We start from the raw sequence: 26,670 nt of genomic DNA on the forward strand, positions 1-26,670 counted from the left end.
TGCCACCCCTCCATGCTTCTGCCAGCCTGTACCTCTCCGATGTCTCAGGGTCCTCCCTCCTGTCCACCCCCAGCACCGTCAGCCCCCCACCCCAACTTCCCACCCTACCCCAACTCCCTCCTTTAATTCCCCTCTTGCCCAGGCTCCAGACCTCCACCCACAGGAGCTGTACCAACCTCGTTCACCAGATGCTTCCGCCTCACCCCACATCTTCCGTGGCCTCCTCCATCCTTCTCAGAGGCAGCCCACCCCCACGCCCCCTGAGGAGCACAGGGCCTAGGTCATGGACCCCCTTCTCTGGCGGGCCCACCAGAGTTGACAGGTGGGCAACTCCAGGCAGGGGAGAGGGTGTGGGGTCCTCAGCACCAGCCGTGATATGGAGGCCTCCATGAAAGTGGGGCAGCTCACGAGGAGCGTAGCACCAGTTGGTTCCCTGGGCCCCGGTTCAGGGGAGTTTAGGAAATGGGCCACAGGGCTGAAAACAGGGCCAAGGCCTGGGGCCTCCACGAGGCTGTCCCCTCCCGTGAAATAACCCAATGGTGGGCGCCACTCTACCCTTGAACCAACAGATCCACTCCCCCTCAGCCTGGTGGCCCTGAAATTCTGGGCTCAACACTGTGCTCGATGTGGGATCAGCCAAAGTTCCTCCCTTTGTGCAGGGAGACTGTGACCTACACCGTGGTCTCATACTCCAGCAGCTCCTGGGGGATCCCGATGCTCCGGTACTGCAAGCGGGGTGTCGTAGGCGAGGAGTATTCCAGCGCCAGAATGGTCTTCCGGAGCCGGCGGTCGATAAAATGAGCGTCCCAGGCAGGGTACTTCTTACGAGGCAAGTCAATCCGAATGACGGGCCCCTCTGTCCGCAAGGTGCGGGCCATGGGCGTGAGAGGCAAGCCAGGTCGCACCTGGAAGACAGGTGGTGTGGGGGTCCCCGCACGCTCGGCTCCCATGGGGGCTCCATCCCGCTCAGCGCCTGTAGTCCTGGGCAGGGACCTCGGGGGACTTGTGACAGCATCGGCTGGTGGGCCACAGGTCCCTCGGGCCTCAGGGCAGATGCAGCCAGGCATCTGGGGACCCAGCAGGGGCCCGTTAGGGTGCAGGAGGCAGTAGTAGACACACATGAAGAATATGCCCAGTGCGAAGCTGGAGGCCACGACGCAGACCAGAATAAGCGAGTGGAAGTCAGTGGAGAAGTTGCGGCTGGAGTACCAGAAGCCGGTGAGCACGGCGTTCTCGAGCAGGACGATGCAGTAGTAGAGGGTCATGCGGCGGCGGCTGCGGCCCTCCTTGACGTTGAACCAGCAGAAGATGTAGATGATGCCCACCACCATGTTGTAGATGATTTCCTCCCACTTGGACATGCAGAAGTCCGTCTCACCCTGGATGACCCAGAAGGTCATGACGCACCAGTGGGCCACAATGAAAATGCCAAAGTAGAGCTTGTAAACGCTGGCGAAGAGCGCGAAGGCCAGACTGCGGGCCGCGATGGCAAACAGGTGCCACAGCACCTGGGCCACGGCGCCCTTGTAGGACAGCGGCCTCTTGTCGTCCCGTGAGTCCCGCAGCACCTTCTGGTAGGAGGCCAGGGTCCAGGCCAGGGACACGAGTGAGGCGGAGGTGGAGAGGGCTGCGGAGACAGGGTGGGGGCAGGGTGGGCTGGGTTAGGGATGGGTCTGGGTTGGGGTCTGAGGAAAGGGGGAGGGGTCTGGGTCAGGATCTGGGTTCTGAGGAGGTGTGAGGGAAGGGTCTGTAAATCAAGAGGGGTGTGGAGAGGGTCTGGGTGGGTGGTCTTCAAGAACATTGAGGCAGGGGTGAGAGTGGACAGGGCTGGGTACTTCTGCAGGGGTGGGAGCATAAAGGGAGAGGGGAAGTGGGTGATTTTGGTCTCCATAAGGGTCAGGTTGAGGTCTCTAGTATGGGGCTGTCAGGGTTCAGGCGTCTTGGTGGGAGGGTGGGAAAATAGGGTCCAGGACTCTGGGAGTGAAAAAGGAGGTGAAGAGGGGGGTCATGATTAGGGAATGGAGGAGCCAGAAGGGACTGTTAGAAGCTACAGGCCACCAGGATGAGGCTGGGGCATGGAAAGGAATATCCAAGCTGAGCACAGCTGAGGGCATGGGAAGGAAATCCCAGGTGGGAAGTTTCGACTGGGGCCCAGGACCCTGGGCGAGGGATGCCCAGGGAACCTGAGAGATGGTGATAGAGTCTTCTGAAACACTGAGGGTGTGTCGGGCAGTGTCGGGGTGGGAGGAGCGTGGGGAGCTCCAGGGAGACTGGGAATGTGGTTTTTCTCTGACACTGAAGGGGTTGGCCTGGTCTGTTAGGGTTAGAGAAGGGGCAAGGTGGGTGGGCGGGGTGAGTTCATGGGGACCAGGACAAAGCCTGGGAGGAGTTCCCAAGGGGCTGAAGAGCAGTGAGGGGTGGATGGAAAGGCTCTCTGGAAACTGGTGGTGATTCAGAGGGTCTGTGAGGCAGAGGGGCCCCCAGGAGATGCAGGCTGGGATTGGGACAGTCTGGGGAAAGCAGGGGCAGGGGACTTCCCTGAGGGTCTGAGGTGTGGTGATGGGGTCAAGGGCCTTTTTGGACTTGTCAGAAGTGAGGTCTGGTCTGCCCCGGCAATGGCGGGGGCGGGGGGGAGGAGGGCGGGAGGGGGTAGTGCGCAGGGAGCCTGAGAAGAGCAAAGGGGTGGGGTGTCTCCTAACACTGAGGGTAAGGGGGCCATTGGAGGGGACCTGGGGGTCTCCAGAGGCCTGGAGAATGGTGAGAGTAGAAGGGGCGGGGCCTCCAAAACCCCGACAGTGAGTGCGCAGAGGTGCGGGGAGTGGACAGGGCCTCCCCAGGGGGCCTTAAGCATGGGGCGGAGGTTGGGGGGCGTGGGGGGTGGACAGGTGGGGCCGTCAGAATACTGCGGACGAGTGAGCCCTGGGGGCGGGGGCGCCCGGGGCGGGCAGGCGGAGGGGCGGGGCTCACCGGGCAGCAGGTCGGGCGCGCCGCCGCGGTGCACCAGGAGGCTGAGCTGCAGCACAAGCTGCGGCGCGCTGCGCAGGAAGGTCTCCAGCAGGCGCAGCATGCTCACGTCGGCGCTCTCGAACAGCATCCGCCAGTAGAAGTGGCGCCGCAGCCGCTCCCCGCGCCAGCGGCTCTGCAGCCCTAGGTACACGGTGCGCAGGTACCTGCGGGAGGACGCGGTGCTCAGGCTGTTGCGCGCGCTCATCCCCCTCGCCCCCTCCCAACCAGACCCTCGCCACCCAGCAAGTGCAAAGGGCCAGGGCGCGGTGTTGCCCTGGGCAAGTCACTTACTGCGCTTGTTTCCTCAGCTGTGAAACGGCCTCATTGAAAGGATCACCTCACGGGGCTGTTGTTGGGCTGCTCCCACTGGGCTCACTAGCTTAAAGCACTGGCACAAAGTAAGCCTTTAATACAGCATTATAAGGATCATTATTGCTATGGCAAGTTAGGGCCTGCTTTCTTTGCAGGATTCTGGACACCTTACCTGGAGCTTGCAATAACCCTATTATTATCCCCATTTTATAGATGAGAAAACTGAGACTCAGAGAGGTATGTCATTTGTCCAAGGTCACACAGCTAGGAAGCAGTGGAACCAGGATTCAAACCCAGGTGGGCTGGTCTCAGACCCACACTCTAACCAATAGGCAACACTGCCTCTCACTGTAAGCCATAAAGACTTGCCCATACACAGGTTCCTTCAGGGAGAGTCCTGGTGCCAGCCCCCAGTTCTGTTGCCAGCTTCCTGGCCTCTTCCCCAACCCCACGTCTGAGTGCCCAGTTCTCCCCGTAGGGAAGCTGCTCAGAGATCCCCTGGCATTTGCGACTTGGCTGCTTCCTCTGGTGCCACTTCTCCCAACAAACTTCACAGCTCCAGCTGCTTTGCACACGTCACAGATTTGCTCGCCCTCACTGCTAAGCTTTTGCACTTTCTGTTCCCTCTGCCTGGAACACCTTGCCCTGTCCACCAACCCCACCCCAGCCCCAAACCTGGATAACTCTTGCTTTTCATCCAAGGCTCAGCTTTTAGATATGACTTCTTCCAGGTAACCTCTACTGATCACCCGCCACCTGAGGTAGGGGCCTCTCCCCGGCTTCCCTCCAACCCAGCACTCGTCACAGTGGATTGTAACTGTCTGGTTATGCATCCATCTCCCCCAGTCTGTGAACTCCATGAGTATGACTAGGTCATAACTGACTGCTATACCCTCAGTTCTTAGCACACAGTAGGTGCCAGCCCTATTGGCTGCATGACTGAGTGCATGATTCCAAGTTTGTTTAACTGAATGGAACTCTGGTAGCCCCATAGGAGGTATGGAAGGGATCTGGAAGTCCTGAGTTCAATTCCTGACTTTGCTTCTAATTTGCTGTGTGATTTTGAACAAGACCCTCTCTGAGCCCTAGTTGATCCCATCTAAAGTGGTTGTGAGGATTAAATGGATGAGGTACTTTGCAACTATAAAGTGCAGCGCCCATTAGGGTGACAAAGGACCTGTCCACACAGATCTCTGCCCTGGTTCCTTGCCCAGCAGCTCCACTCCTGGCTGTTGCAGGTACAGACCCTGCTCCCCAACCCCCAAATTCTCTGATACACAGGACAGGGAAGCCCTTTTCATAAAACCAGAGAGGGCTCCTCTAGGAGTCATATCCCCCAAAACCAGGGGAGAAAATCCCACCAGATTCAATGACCCTATTGCCTGAATCCAAAATCAGGGAACCAGGGATCTGGGGGTCTATTCCCAGATGTGAAGTGCTGGCATTTCCAGGATGTTCTGTATTCAGCTGTGTGTGACCAGCCCAAGGGAGGAACCACAGTGCTCCCTGGAATTTGTGCTCAGCTAAGTCCCAGAGTTTTCCCAAATGAGCATCCTGGTCTTAGCAATGGTGTGGCCCTCTCTGGGCCTCAGCTTCTCTATCTGCCAACAAGAGGGATGGGCTTGGAGACTTTGGAGATCCTTTCAGAGCTAATGTTCTGGGACCCAAACTTTCCCCCCAAAACATGGCCAGAAACATCCCATTTAGGCCTCTCCTTCCCATCTCTGGGTCTTCTGAGGACCAATCGGTGGTGTAGACACACCCTCAGTGTGAAACAGTATGGGATTGGCACCCAGGACGGGGAAGAGGGCTGTTGCCTCAGAAGCTGACTCAAGATGCAAAGGCCCTTCAGTCTAACTCTCCCGTCCAGTGCTGGAATCCCTTCAGCAGTTCCCAGCCCCGTGCATTTACCCCTCTGCTCACACACTTCTCAGAACAGGGAGACGCTACCTCTTGAGGCAGAGCCTTTGGCTTCCGAGCAGCTCCAGGGCCGAACTGTGTTTCTCCTGATGAGGAGAAATTTGTCTCCCTGTGACTTCTATTCTCTAGGCCCCTGCCTACCCCCCAAATAAGGATCTCTGCAGCTAGAATCATTCATTCACGTAGCAAGCATATCTTGACCACTTGCTATGTTCCAGGCCCTGTGACCTTAAGTACCTCACAGTCCCACGGGAGGACAGACAAGCTAAGAGCTGAAATAGATGCTCTAAGATGCTGTGGAACCCAGAGAAGAGATGGGTAACTTTAGCTGGGGAAGACTTCCTGGAATCTTCCAGGGAAGACTCCCTGGAGGAAGAAACGTTTGATCCCCGTTTTAAAGCATGGGTAGGCATTTGAAGGCACACGGGAAGCGGAAAGGCGTTTTAGGTGGAAGCCCAACTAAGGCAAAGGTGTAGAGGCATGAGAGAACATGGCTTTTTAGGGGAACGGCCCGTGTTTTGCCAGGCCTGGTGGGGAGGGTTGTCCTAGGGAGGAGCATTAGAAGACTAGAATTGTGAAGGGCATCAAATTTTGGACTAAACAGTTCATATTTTATTCTAAATCTGAATCCTATCCCAGAATCAGGGGTGATATGATCAGCTCGGTGGCTTAGAAAGCTCACTCTGTTGGCTGGCTTGGAGGAAGGCCAGGTGAGTCCCCAGTTTAGTTCAGGCCTGAAATGACAGGGCTGAGTTAAGGCAGGGCACAGAGGAGGAGCCGAGCGCAGAGCTGGAGATGCCATAAGTGGGGGTGACTCGGGGAGAGACCAGGATGGCCCCCAGAGCTTCTCAGGGCCCAAAACGCAGACCACCTGTCCCAGCCTCCATCTCCCCCTTCCCATTCCCTTTCCCAGTCCTGTGGCTCCGGCTTTGAACAGGAAGGAGAGACCAGCTGGTCCAGTGTGAAGGGGCCTGGGGAGCTGGGGGAGGGCAACACCCTGGAAGTTTCCCTCAGGCTGGAAGACCATCTGTTTCCCGGCCTGGGTCAGCATGAGAAAGGCCCCAGCCCGGCCAGCATCCATCACCACCTGACAGGCTGCTTGCCCAACTCCCCACCCACTCCTGTCCCCTCCTGTGCCAGCTCCCAACACCCCACACCCCAGCTAACAGCAGACAAAGGGCTTACCCAGCCGAGGGCCGCTGTTGGGCCAGAGCAAGGAAGGGGGAGGGGAAGAAAGAAGGCTTCTGAGACCCAAGAACATGGGGTCAGCAGGGAGCGTGGAAAGACCATGCTGCAGCCTGAGGGTGAAAGGGCCTCGCTTCAGCCTCATTCTGCCCCTTGCCCCTTTTGGCAACAGGACCAAAAATCGTGGCTGTCCTTTCCAGCCGGTGGTAAATGCTCGTTGCCAAGGACCTGCGAGGTTTTCATGGGCCTAGCAAAACATTTGAAGCCTGGAAACAAAATTGGCTCTAAAACACAGGGAAAAACTGCAGAATCAAAATTAATAAATGTTTAATTAAATGTCTGCAAAACAAAGCATGATATCAGCCAGTCGACTGCAATTTGGCTTTTATCTGGGTATATATAATTTACATTTGATGTTTGATATGGCTGCATTTTAATATGCTTGATAGATGTGGGGCCCACAAAAGTCTTAAAACAGCTCTGCCCAGGACATACAACCTAATTTCCCTGGGCCTCAGTTTTACCTTCTCTAGAAAGGGGCCCAGCACTTGCCCTCCTGCCTACATCACAGCCACTGGGGTGAGGATCAGGAGACAAGGTGGCAATATGCTGGGCTTGTGAGTTTGCCCGTGCCCTGGATGCTGTGTGGCCTTAGGTAATCTCTCTGCCTCTCTGAGCCTCATTTTCCCCCTTGTTGTGGGCATTTGTAAACTGTAGAGGGATGTGCACATAGTGGGGGTGAGCATATGCTAGGTGGAGGCCTCTGGCTCCTTCTGATCATCAAGCAGCCTCTCTCTTTTAATTGAAAGTTGACGTACTAGCAGGTGCCCTTCAAACCTCCTCCAGGAAGCCCACCTGATTCCACTCTACTTGAAAGGAAGTTGGAAGAAGTTGATTTTCACCACAAATGGGACCGATGCCACCTACAGAGAACACCTCATCTCAGGGAAAGGAATCCAGCTTCAGGGACAGTGCCTCTGCTCTCCTCCAAAACACATCCCCAGTCTGTCCATTCACTGACACCACCCTGTTCCAGGCCATCGTCATCTTCTGCTTTCTCAGTCCTGCATCCACCCCTGTGCCCCACCACCATAGTCCATTCTCCACATGGCAACCAGTGGGATACTTTAAAAACTAATCATGTCAGATCATGCTATTCCCCGTCTCAAAATCTTCCAAGGGCCTCCCATCCCACTTGGAATAAAATCCAAGCATCTCCTCTTGACTTGCAGACCCTAAACCATCTGGCCCTTTCTGTTTCTCTCAACTCGTCTCAAACCACTGCTTCATTCGTGTCCTGGAGGTTCCTGGAAGCCAGCCAAACTTGTTCCTGACTCTGGACCTTTGCACTTGCTACTTGCTCTGCCTGAAACACCCCCTTCCCCAGATCCTCCCGTGGCTGATTCCTCAGCTCCCACGTCACCTTCTCAGAGAGGCCCCCCAGGCCACCCATCCCATGTCAGCCCCTCCACTCTCGTTAAATCACTCTCATCTCTCCTATCACTCTGTCTTAGTTTCTTCTTAACATACACTATGAAACAATTTTATTTATTAATTTACACATCTATTTTCTGTTTTACCACTGTGGTTTGCTGAGGGTCGGGACCTCATCTATCTTGGTCACCACTGTGTCCCCAGCATCAGTACGTGTAGTAGTCACTCGATAAATATTTGTTGAATGAATACATGTGCATGAGTGTTTGCAGGTGTCTCCCTCCTGACCTTGGAGGCCCTGGGGCTTCCCTGCCTGAGTTTGCACAGAGCCAGAACATCTGTCCTTCCTCCTCCAGGAAGCCTTCCCTGATGCTCCACAGCCTGGTTGGGCCTCCCCAGCTCTGACACGCCCCAGCCTTAAACTGCCTGAGGCCAGCGTGAGCCAGAACCTAACAGACAGCTCTACCACCCCCATTTTACCGGTGAGGAAACAGAGGTGCTCAGAAGTCTGTTTTGGATCTAACTTGCTGACTCCCAATCTTTGGCTTGGAGAAGAAGCCTGTCTGAGAGGAAACTGGAAATTGAAGCGGTAAGTGTGTATCGTTGAGGATGGGGTAGGGAGCAAAATGACCAAGCCTAGAGAAGAGAGAAGCCAGCAGTGAGGGTGTGAAATCCCTCCACTCAAAGATCCGAAAGGCTGTCTCCTCTGGACCCCCCAGCCCTGCGAGCAGGCAGCTGGGCAGGAGATGAACAGAGCTCATTCCCTTCTCCCCAGGCCCAGGGACTTCCCAGCATTGAGGGCTCCTTTCTAACAGGCAGAAGAGAGAAGGATGAGGGGATCCCACATCCTTAAGAAGCCAGAAAGTTTCTGGGTCACCCTATCTCTCTCCTGTTCTCTGTTCCTGGGTTGCCCTGAGTCTCTGGTACCAGTCAGGGCTGCTGGCCTTGGCCTCAGTCTCCATGCAGAAGGTCAGCCTGGACCCGTCTTTTGTGTGTCCTCACATCCTCGGTCATTGTCTCTCTCTGTCTCCGGCTCAGATCAGCTTGTGGTTGTGTCTGTCCCTCGAATGCAGGGTCAGCCTATTTATTTATCTGTTCCTCCATTACTGTCAGTCAGTCAATCTATTTGTCAGTCAGGGTCACCCTGGGACCCTGGGTCAGTCCTCCTGTCTGTCCTTGGACTATAGGTCACATCGTCTCTCAGATACTATGTCCATCTGTTAGTCAGCTTGACCCTGGGGTCCCAAGTCAGCCTGTCTGTCTGCTCTTAGAGGCCAGGAACGTCAGTCTGTCTGTCCCTTGGATGTCAGGATAGCCTGTCTGTCCCCTCGGATACCAGGTCTGCTTTTCTGTCTGTCTTTCTGGCTGTCTCTTGGATACTGCCTGTTGGTCTGTCCGTCTTTCAGTCTCTCGGTGGCTTGGTCCATCTGCTGGTCTGTTGCTCAGCTCGTGGCTCGCGTGACTGCCAGTTTTCCGGCCGCCCTCCCCTGCCTGCTCCCCGTCTCCCGACTCTGGGGCTCTCTCTGTCTGTCTGCGTCTCTCACATCCTCGGCTCCTCCATCTGTCGATCTCAGCGTTTCCGAGTGTGTGTTCTCGTCCCTCTCCACTCCCCCTCACAGCTCTGGGCCAAAAACACAGCAGCTTCCAGCGGCTCCCCCGCTCCCACCCCATCCAGAAATGGCACCATGGCCAGCTCTCTTGTCTCCATTGTGGGCCAGGCTTGCAGGCTCTGGAGGGTGACCAGGCTGGCCTGATGGAAAGGGGCAGAACACTATACCAACTGGGCCCACAGCTGCTCCGTAAGTCTGTAGGGGGATAGTGTGCAGGCAAAAATAATGATAATAGCTCACGCTTATTGAGCGCCCACTGTATGATAGGCTGTGCTAAGCCTTTTTATACATATTGTCCATTCCTCACAGCAAATCTTTGAGGTGGGTACTATTATTATCCTTATTTTACAGATGAAGAAACTGAGACCCAGAAGGGGACTGGGACTTGTATAAAGTCACACAGCAAGTTAGTGCCAGACCTAGGACTCAGACTTGGCTCTGCATGGGCCCCTGCATCAGAGAAGGTGCTTCAGTTGCCTGGAAGGTATTCAGAGGGCTGCCCGGGAGGACCCATGTCGGACAGGGCTGGACCTAAAAGCTTTGCTTGGAATTATGTGGGTTTAGAGAAAACTGGGGAAGGGGTGACAATAGTAGTTGGAGCATCAGGAAACCCAGGCTCAAGGCCTTCACTGGACTTTCTGGGAAAGTCCAGTCCCTCTGTGGGCTTTAGTTCTCCTACAAAATAGGTCCAAGGAACCTGATTCTTGCCTACCCCAAGGAGTTTTCATCAGGCGCATCTCCCCACCCATCCAATTCTGATAACATTAAGGCCCAACACCTGTGTCCTGAGCCCAAGTACTTCTCTCCACCCCGCTGTCATCACTCTGGTCCAAGCCACCCAACCCCAAGCAGCGGCAGCCTCCATCTACCTTGATCTCCTTCCCTCCATCCTTGCCCTTGTAGACCGTATTCTTCACACAGCAGCCTGAGGGGTCCTGTAAAATCCTAGGTCGGGTCATGTCACTCTCTACTGTCCTTAGAATAAAATCCTCACCATGACCTGTGGGGCCCGGTGCGATCCAGCCTCTGTCTCCCTCTAGGACTTCATCTCCCTCCGCCTTCCCCCTCTCCCACATCTCCAGCTACACTGGTCTTGCTTCTTCCTGAACACCCCAAGCTCTTTCCAGCCTCAGGGCCTCTGCCTGGAAAGGGCTTTACCAACACCTGGCAAATTCTTATTCTTTCCATCTCAGGTCAGTGTCACCTCCTCAGAGAGGCCTTCGCAGATCCCCCCCTGCCTTCCAAAGCAATTCTACCCACCCCTCTTGCCACTTTCTGTCAAGTTACCCTATTTTCTTAATAACACATATCACAACCAGAGATGATCTAATTTACTTGCTTACATATTTCCTGTCTGTCTCTCCATGAGTGTGGGGACCGTGTTTGTCCTCTTCTCTGCTATGCCTCTAGTGCCTGGCACATAGTTAATGTTCAATATATATTTGTTTCTTGAATGAGTGAATGAATGGAGTGTGAATGTATTTTATAAGCCCCCAAGTGAAGGCTGTCAAGTGCAGAGGGAAAGAATCAGCCTTGAGAGTCAGGGAGACCCAGGTTCAGATCCTGACGCCATCATTTACTGTCTGTATAGTTTTAGGCAAGTTGCTTCCCTCTCTGAACCCTTCAGCTCAATGCCCACCTTATGGGGTAGCTATAAAATCAGAAAGTGGTGATTTGTATAAAATGCCCAGCCCAGTGCAGGGTATTCAACCAATACGAGGTTTTAAGAAGCTGACAGACTCAGAGCCTCCAGCAGGGAGAGGAGGTCTTGTAGTTTCCAGTTTAGTTTCTGTCGAGGCTGAGACCTACTCCTCGCCTGACTTTCCCTGGTGCTCATTGAATCCATCCTCAGGAGACAGAGGGTCAGAGAAGTCCCTTCTGGACAAGTTCACAGGGCAGGGCCTTATTTGGGGTCTTCGCCCTCCTCCAGAAAATAACTGCCACTCATCAAGGACCTTCTGTGGGTACTTTGCTAAAATCCTCACTGCAGCCCTGTGAGGTTTCGTGGGCATGACCCCCATTTTCCAGATGAGGAAACTGAGTCTCAGAAAAGAGGAGGTTCACTTGACGTTTATTCACCCAGCATTTTTGAGTACCTACTGTGTGCCAGGAGCTATGCTAAAATGCTGGTGGACACGACGGTGAGCAAGACAGACCCAGTCCATCTGGCACTGTCTAGCGGGGAACCTGGACATCAATGAAATCGTCCTGTAGACTTGAAACGACAGACATTCTGTGGGTTGCAGACATGTTCCAACTGGCTTCTGTGCTCCAGCGCTGAGGAAGGCAGTGCTATGGGGGAAGCGCCCAGCTTGGGAAGGGCGTGGCAGTCAGGGAAGGCTTTCTGAAGGAGGTGGCTACTGAGGCATGATCTGAAGCAGGCACAGGAGTTAACCAGGTGAAGGGAGGGAAGGGAGTTTCTGGCAGAGGAACAACATGGGCACAGGTCCTGAGTTAGGCGGAAACAGTAAGTGGTCAGAATGGCTATAGCTCCAGAAAAGGAGGTGAGAAAGCAAGGGATGAGGGGGACCATGGTGAAGCATTTGGTCTTTATCTGAAGAGTGAAGACAGTGTTGGCTAGCACTTCTGCATTTTAGAGGGAGCACCCTGGCTGTAAGGAACAGATTAGAGGGAGGCAAGGGTGGAGGTTGGGAGACCAGTTACCAGGTGAGAGGTGAGGATGGTCCAGACAGAAGGGATGGACCCCAGAGACATTTAGCAGGCATTTGGAGAAGTGACTTGCCCAAGGTCAGTAGCCTGAAGCATCGGAATTGCATCTCAGATTAGGAATGGTGGACTCCTTCATTTCACCACAGGCATGGATCAAGCTGAGGACCTAGATGCAGTCTGTGAGTCCCCTGCAAAACACTGGGCCTCCAATTGTACCGCTTCCTCACCTGAAATGTGGCCAAGGAAGCTCCTGGGGGGGAATGGCCTTGAGGCCCCCTCCCCATCTGTCCACTCCTCAATGCTGAGCACTCCTGCAAGGATGCAAAATGGGACCTTCCTGGAATTGGCAGCCTAATGAGTCATAAATGTCAGTAAAGGATGTGATTTTACACGTTTGGCTCCCATTTCATATGGTGCTGGGAGCTGGGCTGTCTCCTTCCTCCTCAGCAGCCCCCTACAGAGTCACAGCACTTTTTCTTTGCTGGGCTAAGGCCAAACATCTCCCTGCCACTAATTTTAGGCTCTGGCTGTAAAGCTGAGACCCTCTCCCAACCCGCCCACTGCAGTCAGCTCCCAGACAGTGCTCCTCTCTTTGCCCAACAGGGAAGCAGGCAGCTCCTCTCCAGCAAAGCATTTGGGACCAGGTTCCTGCCTCTTATGTTCTTCACTGTATGAGTGCAGCCAGATCTCCTTCCCTCTCTGGGCTTCACTTTCCGCATCTGTGAAATGGGTGCAGAGCAGAGACTCAAAGCCAGGACTCCATACTCTAGCCCAAGGCTCTTTGATCCCCGCTTTCCTCTTTTCCTGATATCCCTGTGTGACATTGGGATGGCATGAGCCTGTGAGGGAGAAGGAGTTAGATCCTGGTCTCCTGGTGGCATCTGAAGGTACTTGAAGATCAAGGCAGGGAGAAAGCACCACTTCTATTTGTCTCTGATCTATGAGATCCTAGATGGTAGAGGGGCCGAGCTGATATTATGAGGGGCTCTGGGGAATGAAAGAGAGGTGTCTAGAAAGGTAGCTGTCCCTCAGCTCCAGCTGATTGCTGCCATGGGAGAATGTGAGCCCAGTATGGCTGGAATTTCAATTTTTCAAGAAGAGCTGGAAATTAGGATATTTATGCAAAAAACAAAACAAAACAAAACAATAAAACCCAAAAACTTCAATTTGGAAATGTTGGCAACTAATTTTAAAAATACCATATGAATTTAAAAGAAATTATTATTCCTTCTTTAGGTTTGATAACAGTATTACACACTTCAGTTATATTTTTTAAAAGTCTATCTTTATTACTGGACTGAATGTCAATATTATGACATAGTATGAGTGTGTTTCATGTTTGGTAATTGCAATCATTGTTGCTTTTGTTGTGGTCATCCATGTACAATGCTTGGTGTCAGTCTATTTATCTCTTGTAAAAATAAAATACAGTGTGTGTGTGTGAAAAAAAAAAAAGTCTATCTTTTTAGAGATGTACTGAAATATTTATGGATGCAATGATATGACATCTGAGACTTGCTTCAAAATAACATGGAAGGGCAAGAAATGGGGTGGGGTCCAGACCTATACTCTCCAACACCTACGTGTCCTACACTAGCCACATATGGTATGGTTCTTTAAATTTAAATTAGTTAAAATTAAATAAAATTTAAAATTCAGTTCCTCAGTTATACATTTCAAATGCTCAATAGTCATGTGTGGCTAGTAGCTACTGTATTGGACAGTGCATTTCCTATATACATATATAGCATTTCCATCACTGCAGAAAGTTCTTTCGGATGGTGCTGGCCTAAATAAAACAAGGTTGGCCAGCAGATGATGATTCTTGGAGCAGGATGGTGGTACACAGAGGAATCATTATCCTGTTTCCTCTGCTTTTATATATTTAAAATTTTTCCATAATAAAAAGTTTCATTAAATAGTAGGGGAAAAAAAATACTGTGTGGGACAAACACATCCTCAGGCTGGATTTGCCCTTGGGCCACTGCTTTGCAACCTGTGGTCCAGCAGATAAGCATCACAAAGCACCCAAGTTAGATCCACAGACTCTTAAAACTGTGAGGGGCTTTAGAGATGACTGGCTTATCCTCCAAACTGAAGGCAGGAGGCCCTGCTACAGCTTCCCTGCCAAAGTCAGTCATGTTTGTCTGCATGCATGTCTGGTGATGTGGAGTTCACACCCTCGGGGCAACCCAGGGAGATCTTTCTTCTTATCAAACAGCTTCTGCCTCCCTTTAACCTTGGGTTGTCACCTATCCTCACACTGTCTCTGGAGTCACAGCATAAGTCTCCTTCCTTGAAGGGGGGATCTGTGGGTGAGGGGTAGTGAGCGTTAGGACCCTTGATGCCCTTCTCCCACCCCCTATCTTGTTATGAAGCAAGTAGGATGGGCTACTACTTGGGCCAATAATAATTGGTAGTAAATATTTTCTGAGCATATAATATGTGAAGACCCTATTCATTTACATTATCTCAAGACATCTTTACAAGAACCTTAAGGAGTGAATACTATCACCCCATTTCACAATGCGACTAGAGCTCCAGCTGGTGGAGCAACTTGCCCAAGTTCACACAGTAAGGAAGCCATGGCGCCATGGGCTGTACCAGTGCCCCAAGCTCTCAGCTACTCTGCTGTCTTGTCCAAGTCCTGGGAAAACTCATGCAGGATCCCCAAGCCCCCAACTGGACTTTACAGATGGGATAACCGAATCCCAGGCAGAGAAATGTCTTGCTCAAGATTCTGATTTCAGAAACAGACTCACAGACTTAGAGAACAGACTTACGGTTACCAGGGGGGAAGGGTGGGAGCAGGGATAGATTGGGAGTTTGGGTTTGACAGGTACACACTGCTATATTTAAAATAGATAACCAACAAGGACCTACTGTATAGCACCGGGAACTCTGCTCAATATTCTGTAATAACCTAAATGGGAAAAGAATTTGAAAAAGAATAGATACATGTATATGTATAACTGAATCACTTTGCTGTACACCTGAAACTAACACAACATTGTTAATCAACTATACTCCAATATAAAATAAAAAATTTAAATAAAGTTATGTTACTAACAGTGGGGGAAAAAAGATTCTGATTTTAAAGATTCTATTCAGTTCACGTGAACGTTTATTGAGCACTTACTGCATACGAGGAACTTCATCTCCTGTCAGACACACGTGCATCCTCCTGGGAACTCAGCCCTGGGGTTGCTTCTACCACATCTTGTACAAATACATATGTATTGCCCTTAGCCTGCATTTGTTCATTGACAGTTTGGAAGGCTGCGGATGAAGGCCTAAGCAGACCTCAGCACTGTGTCCACACAGCAAGGGGCTCCTACACTGCCTTAGCGCCCCCCACATCAGCCACAGATGCAAACCCTGCTTCAACAGAATTCGTGTTCTAAGACCCTGCTATGGACCTCACCAAAGCTCGCTGGGTACAAGGCCACCAATAGCAACAGAGTGTCAGCTCGGAGCCAGTCATGGTGGGGGACAGAAAGAAGAACGAACAAGGCCTGAACTCCCCAGGAGCTTTTAATCTGGTAGGAAAACCAGCCAGGTGGGCAAGGATCACAACAGAATCTGATCAGGACTGTGGGGCTGAGGAGGAATGAGTAATTGTGCATGGGGGGAAAGTTGGAGAGGAAGAACCCAGAATGTCAACACTGGGTACTTTATATTAAAATAAAATTTAAAAAATACTTTTCTGACTTTTGCCCTCTTCCCAAAGCAATACATGATTGTTTGTTTTGTAAGAATACACTTAACTAGCAAAAGGTAGTATCTCTTGGTAGTTACACATGTGGGCTTGGGAGCCTGACCGCATGGCTTCAAACACTGGCTTTGCTACTTATGTATTAGGAGGCTGTTACCTCTCTGTGTGTCAATTTCCACATCTGACACATGGGCCAATAATGCTAGCTAACACTACTTGAGGACTTAATGATGTGTTGAATACTGTGCAAAGCATGTTCCATATATTAATTCAATAAGCCTTCATAATGGCCATTTGTATAGGGGTGTTATCCCATTTCACAGATGAGGAAACTGAGGCCCAGAGAGGTTAAGTGACTTGCCCAAGGTCACATAGCTCCTAAGTGGCAGAGTCAGAGTTTGGGCTCCACAGTCCTTATTATTCATTATTACACTCCTTACCTGACAGGACTGAAGAGGAATGACCTAATCTATGTCTCTATAAATGGTGACTATAATTTTTAGTAGTATCTGACTCTTTAAAAGCAGGTATACATGTTTTTAAAATGTATGCAGGTAAAATGTATTTCTTGGTTAATTAAAAATCAGTAAAATCATCAAGTGATACAAGAAATATCTAATTAGTAAGGGAAAATCTCCCCTAACCCCACCTCTGCGCCCCCAGAGATAATAAGTGGAGGGGAGTCTTCTTTGCACCTTTCCTGCACTGCCTGAGGTTTCAACAAGAGCATACAGCTCCTTTTTAAACAGACAAAACAACCAAGCAGTTTTCATTTTAGATGAAAAATGACAACAATTAGCCTGATTGAGGAAATGGGAGGTGGGGTCTGAGGGGCAGAGGGTGGCACATGTTGAGTTTGTTCAGGGCAAGCGTCTCAGAAGGGGTGGCATTTGAGCTTGGTCTTGTGGGATGTACAGAGTTTCACTGGGAGGAGGATGGGGCGGGGTGTTGCTGAAGGAAGGACTGCAGGCAGCTGCTTAGACGCATGAAGAAAAAGAGCATGTGACTTATTTGGGGGGGAGGGAAGAGCAGTGAGGAGATGAAAGGGTGGGAGGTGCGGGGCTTGACACCAGGCTATTAAGACTCGCTCAAGGGGCAGAGGGGAGCCAGGGCTGGCCCTCTGGCTACAGAGTGGCAGGGTCAGCTCTGAGCTTTAGAACTACCATTCTGGCCGCAGGTGGAGACAGGATGGGGAGGAGTGGGCTGGGGGGAGACCGGAGGCTGATAGGATTTCCCAGAGGAGGAATTCCGAGGCTCTAACAAAGGCAGAGTGGTGAATGGAGAGGCCAGAGAAGATCCCAACCCATCTTCCTTCCTCTCCCTGGGGACCTTCGTCCCAGCTGCCGGGGGTTCAAAGCCATTTCCTGGCAGCCCTCCCTCCTCCCCCAGGGCTTCTCCTGTGTGGTCTTTATAGATCAAACAGGGGACGCTGGGCCCAACTGCCGCCGCTGTGTCTGTTAGGAGCTGCTCTAATGGCCTGTTGCTGCCAGCTGGGCAGGGAGAGGAGGGCGGCCGGGTGGAGAGAGACCTAGAGAGGGGTCTCCCAGGAGGTGGGTGGTGAGGCTAGACTGGAACAACCCTGCAAGGTCAGAGCAGGGAGGGACCTTGTGGATAGTCACCGAGTTCAGGGGGTTGTAAACATGTTTCAGCTGTAGGACTGTCAAAACAAAATCTTAGACACGTGACCATCATATCAAGAAAGAGAAACTTGAGATACTCAGGTTGAAATGATGGTAAGAGGTGAAACACAGTTTGAAAACCACTATGGAATCCACCTCCTGACCTGTTTTATGTATTACTTATATACTTGTATTATTACTGTACACCTAGTAATGGCTCCTGAGAATTGAGCACTTCCTGTGTTCCAGGCACTGTGCTAAACACTGCACATACATTCTTTAATTTACTACTCCTCCAAGCCACATGTGATACATACTATCAGTAAGAATGTCCAATTTGCAGATGAGAAAATTAAGGCACAGACAAGTTATGCCATTTGCCCCAAATCACAGAAAGTGGCAGACACAGGATAAGGCTGATTCCAGAGTATGAGTTCTTAACCATTAACTGTCTGGCCCCAATGGGGAAACTGACCAAAGAAGGAAAGATATCCTGCCTGCTATGCCTGAAACAGACCCCCGCCCCCTCTGCTACTGCCCTGGTCCAGCCCCCATCTTCTCTCACCTGGATCATCGAGGGTGGGTCTCTTCGTGGGTTTCCAGACTTACCCTGGCTTCCCTTCAGTCCATTTTCCATCCAGCAGCCAGAGTGTGCATTGTAAAGCGTAAGTCTAGACCCTGTTCCTACTCTGCTCAAATCCTCTTGGGCTCCCTACTTCATGCAGAGTGAAAGCCCCAATCCTGCCCCCCGGCCTGTGGGGCCCTGCGTCATCCACCCCCAGCCACTCTGTCCACCATCGTCTCCTACAATCTCCCCCCAGCTCTCTGCTCTGCCACAGGGCCTTCTCCTTGCTCTGCTCCTTCCCTGTGCCTGGAACGCCCTTCCCAAGACATCCACACAGCTTGCCCTCACCTTGTTCAGCCCTCTGCCCACGTGCCCACCCCTCACAGAGGCTGCCCTGACCACCTTATCTTGAAGGGCCACACCCTCCCCCGTTTCACTTTTTCCATAGTTCTTACCACTATCTGACCCATTATATTTTATATTATGTATTATATTTACATTATATATTATATTTATATTTTATATTAGGTAATATATATTATATTTTATTTTGTTTGTTTATTGGTTTCCCCCACTAGACTCTTGAGCTCCAAGAGGGCCGGGACTTTGTCTTGTTCACCACTGTATTTCCAGCACTTAGCGCAGTGCCTGGTAGACAGCAGGTGCTCCGTGTATTTGTGGAATGAATGACTACAGATTAAATGCACAGCTGCCGTGTCCCTATGGCTTCAGGGTCCTTCAAGGCCCTCTTGCCCTCCTGCCCACTCACAGGCCACCCGCTCAGTGAACAAACCTCTTTCTACAGGGAACAAAGCCCAGGCTGATGGTCCTAACCATTGCCAGGGGTTCTGAGTACTTGACGATGGCCAGCCCTTTGCTAAACCCTTGGTAGCCAGCCCTTTGCTAAACCCTTGGTATATTTTCTCTTGAAACCTCGAAACAACCCAAGAGGTGATACCATGTGGTCTCTAGTTTATAAAGGATGAGACCCAGGCACAGAGAGATTATGTGACCTGTCAGGATCACACATACAAAGTGGTATGGTCAGGATTTGAACTGAGGACATTTGAATCCAGAGTTCATGCTCTTAACCATCATGCAAAGAATAGAGCTTCCCAGAGAGGAGCCCCAGAGCCTGACTTTCATACCAGCTAGGTCACTAATTCATTTCTGAACTTCTCTGGAGTGCAGGGCTTGTGAGGAGGCAGAGGGAGCAGTGCTGGGGCCTAGACATAGAGAGTGTGGTAGAGGGAGGGACTTCAAGGTCCAGTTTGCCTCTTTCCTTCCCCTCCCTCACACTTTGGGGTCCCCAGATCCTGACAGCCTGGGAGGAATCCCATGCCAGATCGTCTTCCACTAATTGGCTTAACAAACCACGCTTATCTGGGCAAAGCTGGGGCCCAGTGAGTTTAAGATTAGGGAAAGCAGGATTCATGGCTTACTGCTCTCCTGCCCACAGGGTCAGAGGGGACAGGGTTAGGACTTTAATTGGCTTAACAGTGCTGAGTGGCTTAACAGCTCAGAGGGTTGGGGGTGGGAGCTGGGCAGAAGGGGATGAAAACACAGGTCGGTGTCCAGCCCCCAGCCAGCTTCATGTCTGACCAGAGGATCTGTGTGTTCTCTCAGGGATCAATCTGTCTCTGTACCGGGCCATTGCTCTGGGATCCTCTAATGCAGCCAGTGTGGTGGTGTCAGGGATAGAGCCTGGGCTTGGGAATTAGACAAAGGTGGGTTGACACCTCACCTCTCCCCCACTTGCTCAGTGGGTGACCTTCGGCAAGTTACTTGACTTTTCCAAGCCTCACTTTCTTGTCTGATAAATGGGTATATCAACTGTCACCAGAGGGAAGGTTTTGGGGCAAAACAAGATCACATGCCTAGAGCACCTCACATGGGACCTGCTGGGACATGGAGGGTGCATAGTGTCTGTGAATTCCTTCCCTTGCTCTCCCTCCTCAGAGCCCCATTTTGTGATTAAAATAATAACATGTGTCTTGCAGGGTTGTCTGGGAACAGAAGAAGAAAGGACCTCAATCAATTGTAAGGAGCTGGCCAGAGGTTACAAAGAGGATGGGCCCACATATGTTTCCTGTGGTTGACACTATTTTTAAAAACCTTAATTAGTAGTTGAATACTGGCAGAATTCACAAAAAAAAAAAATCCCAATTTCCCATTTCTCTTGAGAAATCAAGACTTGACAACACCTGGTCCATGATTTCTTGTGACACCATCAGCTGGAGCTGGGTGGTAGCTTCAGCTTCTCTAGGACACTGCTTGCCCCATACTGTCCCCTTGTCTGACACCCATGTACTGACACAGTCTGTGTTACTAGCTCCTCAAAGTATTCAAGCTTTTGATTCAGCATTGTGCAAGCATAAGGAGTTGAAAGATATCTTTATGATTCAAATTAATTTATTCAGATCTGGGGGCGTGGGATCAGCAGGTGAATGAATGGCCAGTCCCTCAGCTTTGATCATGCAGGTCTCACACACACATCTCCTTCCTCATTACCCTGGGTTCCACCCCTCAGAACATCTGCACCAAGTCCCGCTGAACAATGAACCTGTTCTTTGTGGGAACCTCATGTTTGCTTACCACATTGCTTAGTTTCTAGGAATACCAACTCCGGTGGCTTCTTGTCTGGATTTCTCTCCATTTAGCCAGACTCTCAGCCATTTTTGAATCCAAAGCTTTTGGGACAGGGGCCCAGAGGTTTAGCTCTGATATAGACCCAGAGTCAGAATTCCAGAAAAGGGAAGGCTCTTAAGGTCATCAAATCTATTATTCTCATTTTACATACAGGGAAACTGAGGCCCAGAGGTGGGAAGAGCCTTGCCCAAAGTCACCTAGCCAGCTAGTTACAAACCTGGATGAAGTCTCCTGATCCCACCCTACCCCCAATCCAGCACTTTCCTGACAATATACACGGTCTCCCCATCCTTATCCACATAGTTCAACTCCCTCCCCGTCCTTTCCCACTCTTATCTCAGTCCAGCAGAAGCCCTGACTTTCTATCATCCTGGAATCTTGGTATCTCAGACTCGTAATTCTTTGAGCTTGGAGGACACTTTAGTGGCAGAATTGCAGGGGAGATAAATTGAACTTGGGCTTTGAAGGCAGAGAGTCTTGAGTCCCAGGGCTTTTACTCCCTAGCCATGTGACCTTGGGCAAGGATGTCCCTTTTCTGAGCCTCCATTCCCTCATCTGTTAAGCAGGAATGATAATACAACCACATTGCAGGATTATTAGGAGGGATACAGGAGATGAAGCAGGTAAAAAGGCAATCAGTAGTCTGGCACAAAGTGAATGCTTAATGAAACAATTGTTACAGAACTGTAAATTAGGGCTCTCATGCCCCTAATGCCTAAGTGAAAGAGTCCAGACGTGATCAAAGAGAATGGAACCGGACAAACTGAAGCACATATACCCTGTCTAAATTGTTCCAGGCCTGATATTGCTAGATGCATTTTTTTTTTCAAGAGAAGCTAGGATTTTGGATTTTTGAAATACTATGCAAGCCAGACAAAATACTTCTGTAGGCCAGGTTCAACCTAAGAGCCATTAATTTGTCATCCCTGCAAAATCATCTCATCCCAAGCCCCTCATTTTACGAATAGGGTAGAGTAGAAATCGCTAGCCCTTTTATCTAAGAAACCATGGAGTTCAATGGACCCTCAGCCATCTGCAGCCACTCCCCTGAGACCCCCACCTCCACCCATGGACATTTTTTGCTCTGTATGAGGGAAATTCAGTTTATGTTCAAGAAAGAAGTATGTATTTCTTGTAAGTAGATTCTGAAAATGGGAGAAAGGGGTTATGAGGTAGCCAGTGAGTCAAGGGGCAGCTGGCCCATTTTAGGCTGAAGGGAAAAGGGGATGAAGCTTTGGTTACCAAGAATAGGAAGTTACCATTTCAGAATCTAAAAATATCTTTCACCATCTGTCCACTCGGGCACAGAATGATAAATGCAGATTAGTTCCTGGATGTAGACATGAATATTTTTTGTGTCAAGCTAATAATAATAACACCACCTAGTGTGGATAGAGCTCCTCCCACCTTTCCCCCCAGGGCAAGCTAAATGGAATATATACATCATCTAGGCAAGGCATAGATGGGGAAACCAAGTCAGAGAGAGATTTGGCAACACAACAAGGGTGACACAGCAAGTGAGCAGCTGGGACAAACCCTGGGAGTCCTCTTTCCAACCCTCAGCTCAGAACTGCATCTTCTGAGTTAAGCACAATGTGTTAACAAGTAGCAGAATAAATATAACAACAGCAATAATCACCCTTTACTCCACAGTGACTTTGACTTTTTCCATGTTTTCCCCACAGGTGTGATAATCATGATAATCTATTGCATTCCTAAAATATGTTACAGTCTGCAGGGCCTTTACCAAGACCTTCTCTCACCTGACCATCCCAATAGGTAAGAAAATGTAATGTAGATCAATGAGATGAGAAGAGTAGGGAATCGCACTCTCTTCACAGGTGAGGAAACTGAGGCTTGGAGGGAGGAGGGGTTTGTGTAAGATCAAATAGCAGACAAGTTCATTCTGTCAGTGCACAGTAGAGCCTAAGCTACTAGAGCAATACAGACTCAAGGGGAACCCTAGGTTCAGAATTCCCACTGTCTCCAGTTAACTCAGCTCAGCTCAGCAGCCACCCTCAGTCCTGGCAGAGGAAGAAGCCTAGAATTGGGCTGCTTGTACAAAGCTTCGGTTTTGTCTTACTGTCCTGAGATGAAAGGACAGATAGTGGCTATCTAATCTCAGATTCAAGATCCCATATCCCCATGGCTCTGTTTTGGGGGGGGGGTGCGGCGGGTGCTGCAGAGACACTGGGGAAGTCCTAGGAGGCAGAAGGAGCTAGACATCTTCTCAGCTGGGTCCACCACAACCTTTCCCAAAAGTCCAAAAAGTTTGGGTGGGATATTCATTTAGCTGCCTCGAATTCTGTTTCTCCTGGGAGGTTGGGAATGGACTGCAGTTCCGAACTGAGAATCTTTGAGAGCAGAGAGGGACTTCTGAGATCTTTCCTAAGCCCAGGCTCAGGCTCAGCACTCAGGCAGAGGGGAGTGGGACAGGGCTGGATGGAGCCCTGGGGCCCTGTTCCAACCTTCACATTCATCTCCATCGGCCCTGGGCCCTTCTCATTCACACACCCCTGAGGATCTCTTTCTCTTTCTTCTTGCCCCATTCCCTCTTCCCTCAATAGCCAGATCATAGAGGATGGTACTGAGGTTGGTCAGAGTTAGAGGGCAGAGGTCAGGGAGGAGCTGGCAGAGGAGGAATCAGAGCTGCAATAGGGTGGGGCGGGGCGGAGGTCAGGACAGGAGCGGGCGTGGAGGGTCAGAGAAAGGCTGGGGCGGCAGGCAGCCCCTTACCACCTCCCACTCCTCCAACTCAGTTCTCTCCACCTGAGCTTCTCCTACCTCCAGACCTGGCCGAGCTGCAGGACGTGGACGAGGGTCTGCAGTAGCCAGACGCAGAGGCGGCGGCAGCGGCGGCAGCGGCGGCGGTAGGCGCTGGCCGAGGAGGGCTCAGGTCGGGGGCCCAGATCGGGGCTGCCTTCTTTGGTACGGAAGGCGACGGCGCTGTCCTTGGTGCTGATGACCGGCCCGCCGGCGCCGCTGCCCTTGGTGCTGACTGCGGGTCCCGGGGCCCCGGCGGTCTCCGTGTAGTCGTAGACGAACCAGCGGAAGCTGAGCAGTTGTACGACAAGCGAGGGCAGGATCACAAACAGCAACGTGAGGCCGAAGTAGGTGCGCTGACCCTGCAGGTAGTAGGAGGCCGCCAGCCACAGGTCCGTGGCGCCGTCGGAGAAGAACACGAGCAGCGCGCACAGCACCCAGCAGCAGTCCCGCAGCTCGTAGCGCGGCCCCGGGCCTCCCGCCCCGGTTACCCCGGGGTCCCCGGCTGCCGCCGCCGCCTCCCCGCGCCCACCCGCACCGCCCCGAGCTCCTCCGGCCGCCCCCTCCGGCCCCGGGCCGGCCGCGGCCACCGCTCCATCCGACTTCGCGGCCATGTTGGCGGAGCAGGAGGCGGGGAGCGACTTCCGGGCGGCGGAGGGGGGTGGGGTGCGGAGTGGAAGGACCCTGTGCGGGCGGCTCCCGCCTCCTCCTCTTCCTCCTCTTCTTCTTTCTCCTCCCCTACACTTCAATTATTCATTCCCCTCGGCGCCGCCCCCGCCCCCGCCCTTCCCCCACCCCGCCTGGGCTGTGGCCGGATGGGGGCAGCCCTCCAGGGAATGGAGAGGGGGAGGGGAGGGGAGAGCATCCCAGGTCACCCTCCCCTTCCTTCCTCTGAGGCGTGGGGCTCCAGCCACATGCTTTCTGCCTCTAAGCCCCCCACCTCACTCCACTTCCTTCTTTCCTCTTTTCTTCACCATCCCTCTCTCCATCCTCTCCTCTTCCATTTATCTCCTCTGTTTACCTTCAGTGGTCTGGGTCTGAGGAGAGTAGGGGACCAGGGACTTGAAAGTAAGGGGCTTCTTAGGCAGGCACCCCACTAGACCATCACTCCATGCTAACACCCCACTTCCTAGTTTCCAAAGTGTTCACGTATTGTTCCATCCCTTTCTTTGATCTTGAGAGGTCTCTTTTCTTATTGTCTTTTTCTTATTTAAGCTGAGTAAACTGCAGCTCTGAGAGTTGCTGTCTCTTCCCACTCTCCCCTTTCCCTCCCTCAGGGACTGCCTTCATCTGGCCACAGCCCTAGTCGAACAGAGGCTGGGAAGGGGGCAACATCAGAGGGAAAAGGATGAGAGGAAACACCAAGTGGAGGAAAGAGCAAGTGCAAAGGCCTGGAGGCCTGAGACCGGAGGGCATGTTTTCAAGGAAGTCTGGATCACAGATCCAAGGAGGTGGAAAGCTAGGAAATTTGGGGCTGGAGAGTTCCAAGGGATGCGATCCTAAAGAGCCAGAAGCAATGGGGAACCACTGCAGAATTTGAGCAGGGAAGTAATGTGATCAAATCAGGATTTGGAAAAAAGACCTGCAGCCAGAGGAGAGAAGTGCTTACAGGGAAGCAGTGTGGGGATGGAGAGACCAGAGAGAGAGAGAGTGATAACAGTAATCCATGAGAGGGGTAAGGTCCCTCATATGTCCTGGATATCCCTAGTTCACCACCCCACTTCACCCTGCTTTGCTCAGATTGGATGTACCAGGGCATTTATGATACAAGCACACATGTAGCAGTTTCTCTTTGCTCAGAATCATTCTAAGCACTGTATATTTACTAACTCTTTATCCTTACAGTTTGTGAGGTAGTTTATGTTTCCCTCCCATTTTACAGATGAAGAAACTGAGTCACAGAGAAGTTTATTTATTTGTTTGGAATCACACAGTAAGTGCTAGCGTCAAACTCAAACCCATCATCTGGTTCCAAAATAAGCTTTTCTACCTTCCAAAGGGAGGATGGGAATTAGGTGAGAAAGGGAGGAGAGAAGAGGGGAGGAAGGGAGGTTTGAGGACCACCCTGCTTCGGAGTGGCAAGGAAGGGAAGATGAAGGGAGACAGCTGCCCTGGGTCAGGAAGGAGCAGCCATTTGCAGTCCTTCAGCCCAACATCCCTTTCATGTCCAGGGACTGTTTTGGTCCCAGCAATGCTCAGGAGTTGGAGTGCCAGCTGTTGTCCAAGGCTGAAAATGGAGGACGAAGAGTTAGGGATTAAGGGAGTTTTCCAAGCCCGATACAAAGCTGACAGTCTTTATCCACAGGCATGTGTAGACTGGTGGGAGTTTTTGTGGGTTGGGCTGGAGGGGAGTCTGAATCCCAATGTGATTAAGCAGGAGAAGTGTCTCTTCCTTTCTTTCTCCTCTACAGCCCTAGGCAGGGAGACTCATGTAGTGCATGGAGCCCTGAGCAGGGGGAAGATCTGACCCCAGATCCCCTTATGGCCCTTGGCCAGTTCTGCATGTGTATGGATAGGGCCTGACAGAGTTAGGTTCTCACCTTCGGGCCCCACCCAATGGAGGCAGCCCCTCTACCTCCCATGCCTCTCCACATCCCAGGATCAGCCTGTTCAAACAGGCAGTAGAAGACACACTTTTATGTATGAGACTCTAGAGCCAGGAAACCTGGGTTCAAAACCTACTCACTCATTCTTGGCTCTATGACCTTGAGCAAGTCACTCAATTTCTCTTAGCTTCAGAAAAGAAAGTAAAATGGCGGGCTTGGGGGATAACCAGTGCCTTCCTCCTAGGGCTGTGGTGAAAATTAATGCTAATCATTAGCTGAGGTGATGCCTCCCTCAGGAAGCCCTCTTGGATCTCCTACCCAGCTGTGCCCTGCTCCCTATCCCTCAGAGAAATCTCCGTGACCTTCCCCTATTAGGAGCTTCCATGACACTTTAGTCTTTTCCTTCTTAACATCAATACACTGGCAATTTATCTTTTTATGTTTGCCTGTTTGGAATTGTCTGGGAGTTCCATGAGAGTTGGGACAATTCATCCATTTTCTTCACTGACAAATCGCCGAGTGCCCAGTGCTGTGCCTGGCACTCAATAGATATTCTATAAAAATCACTGAATGAATGAATGAATGAATGAATAAGTGATCAGCCCTATGAAATAGGTTCTGCTAGTCTCCTCATTTTTTTTTTAAATTTTATTTATTTATTTATTTATTTATTTAT

The 26,670-nt window shown here is 51.3% G+C and overlaps 1 protein-coding gene across 1 annotated transcript; it reads right to left on the bottom strand.

The window, feature by feature from the left end:
- Positions 1 to 671: 671 nt before the first annotated feature.
- On the bottom strand, positions 672 to 24,062 carry XKR7 (XK related 7). The gene is made up of 3 exons (XM_068524955.1): positions 23,470 to 24,062; positions 2,968 to 3,170; positions 672 to 1,627 (listed from the first exon to the last, which is right to left on the bottom strand). Exons 1-3 carry the CDS (start codon positions 24,060 to 24,062, stop codon positions 672 to 674), a joined length of 1,752 nt encoding a protein of 583 aa, XP_068381056.1.
- Positions 24,063 to 26,670: the final 2,608 nt, after the last annotated feature.

The sequence above is a fragment of the Eschrichtius robustus genome, chromosome 16, assembly GCF_028021215.1.
Source record: "Eschrichtius robustus isolate mEscRob2 chromosome 16, mEscRob2.pri, whole genome shotgun sequence".
Taxonomy (NCBI): Eukaryota; Metazoa; Chordata; class Mammalia; order Artiodactyla; family Eschrichtiidae; genus Eschrichtius; species Eschrichtius robustus.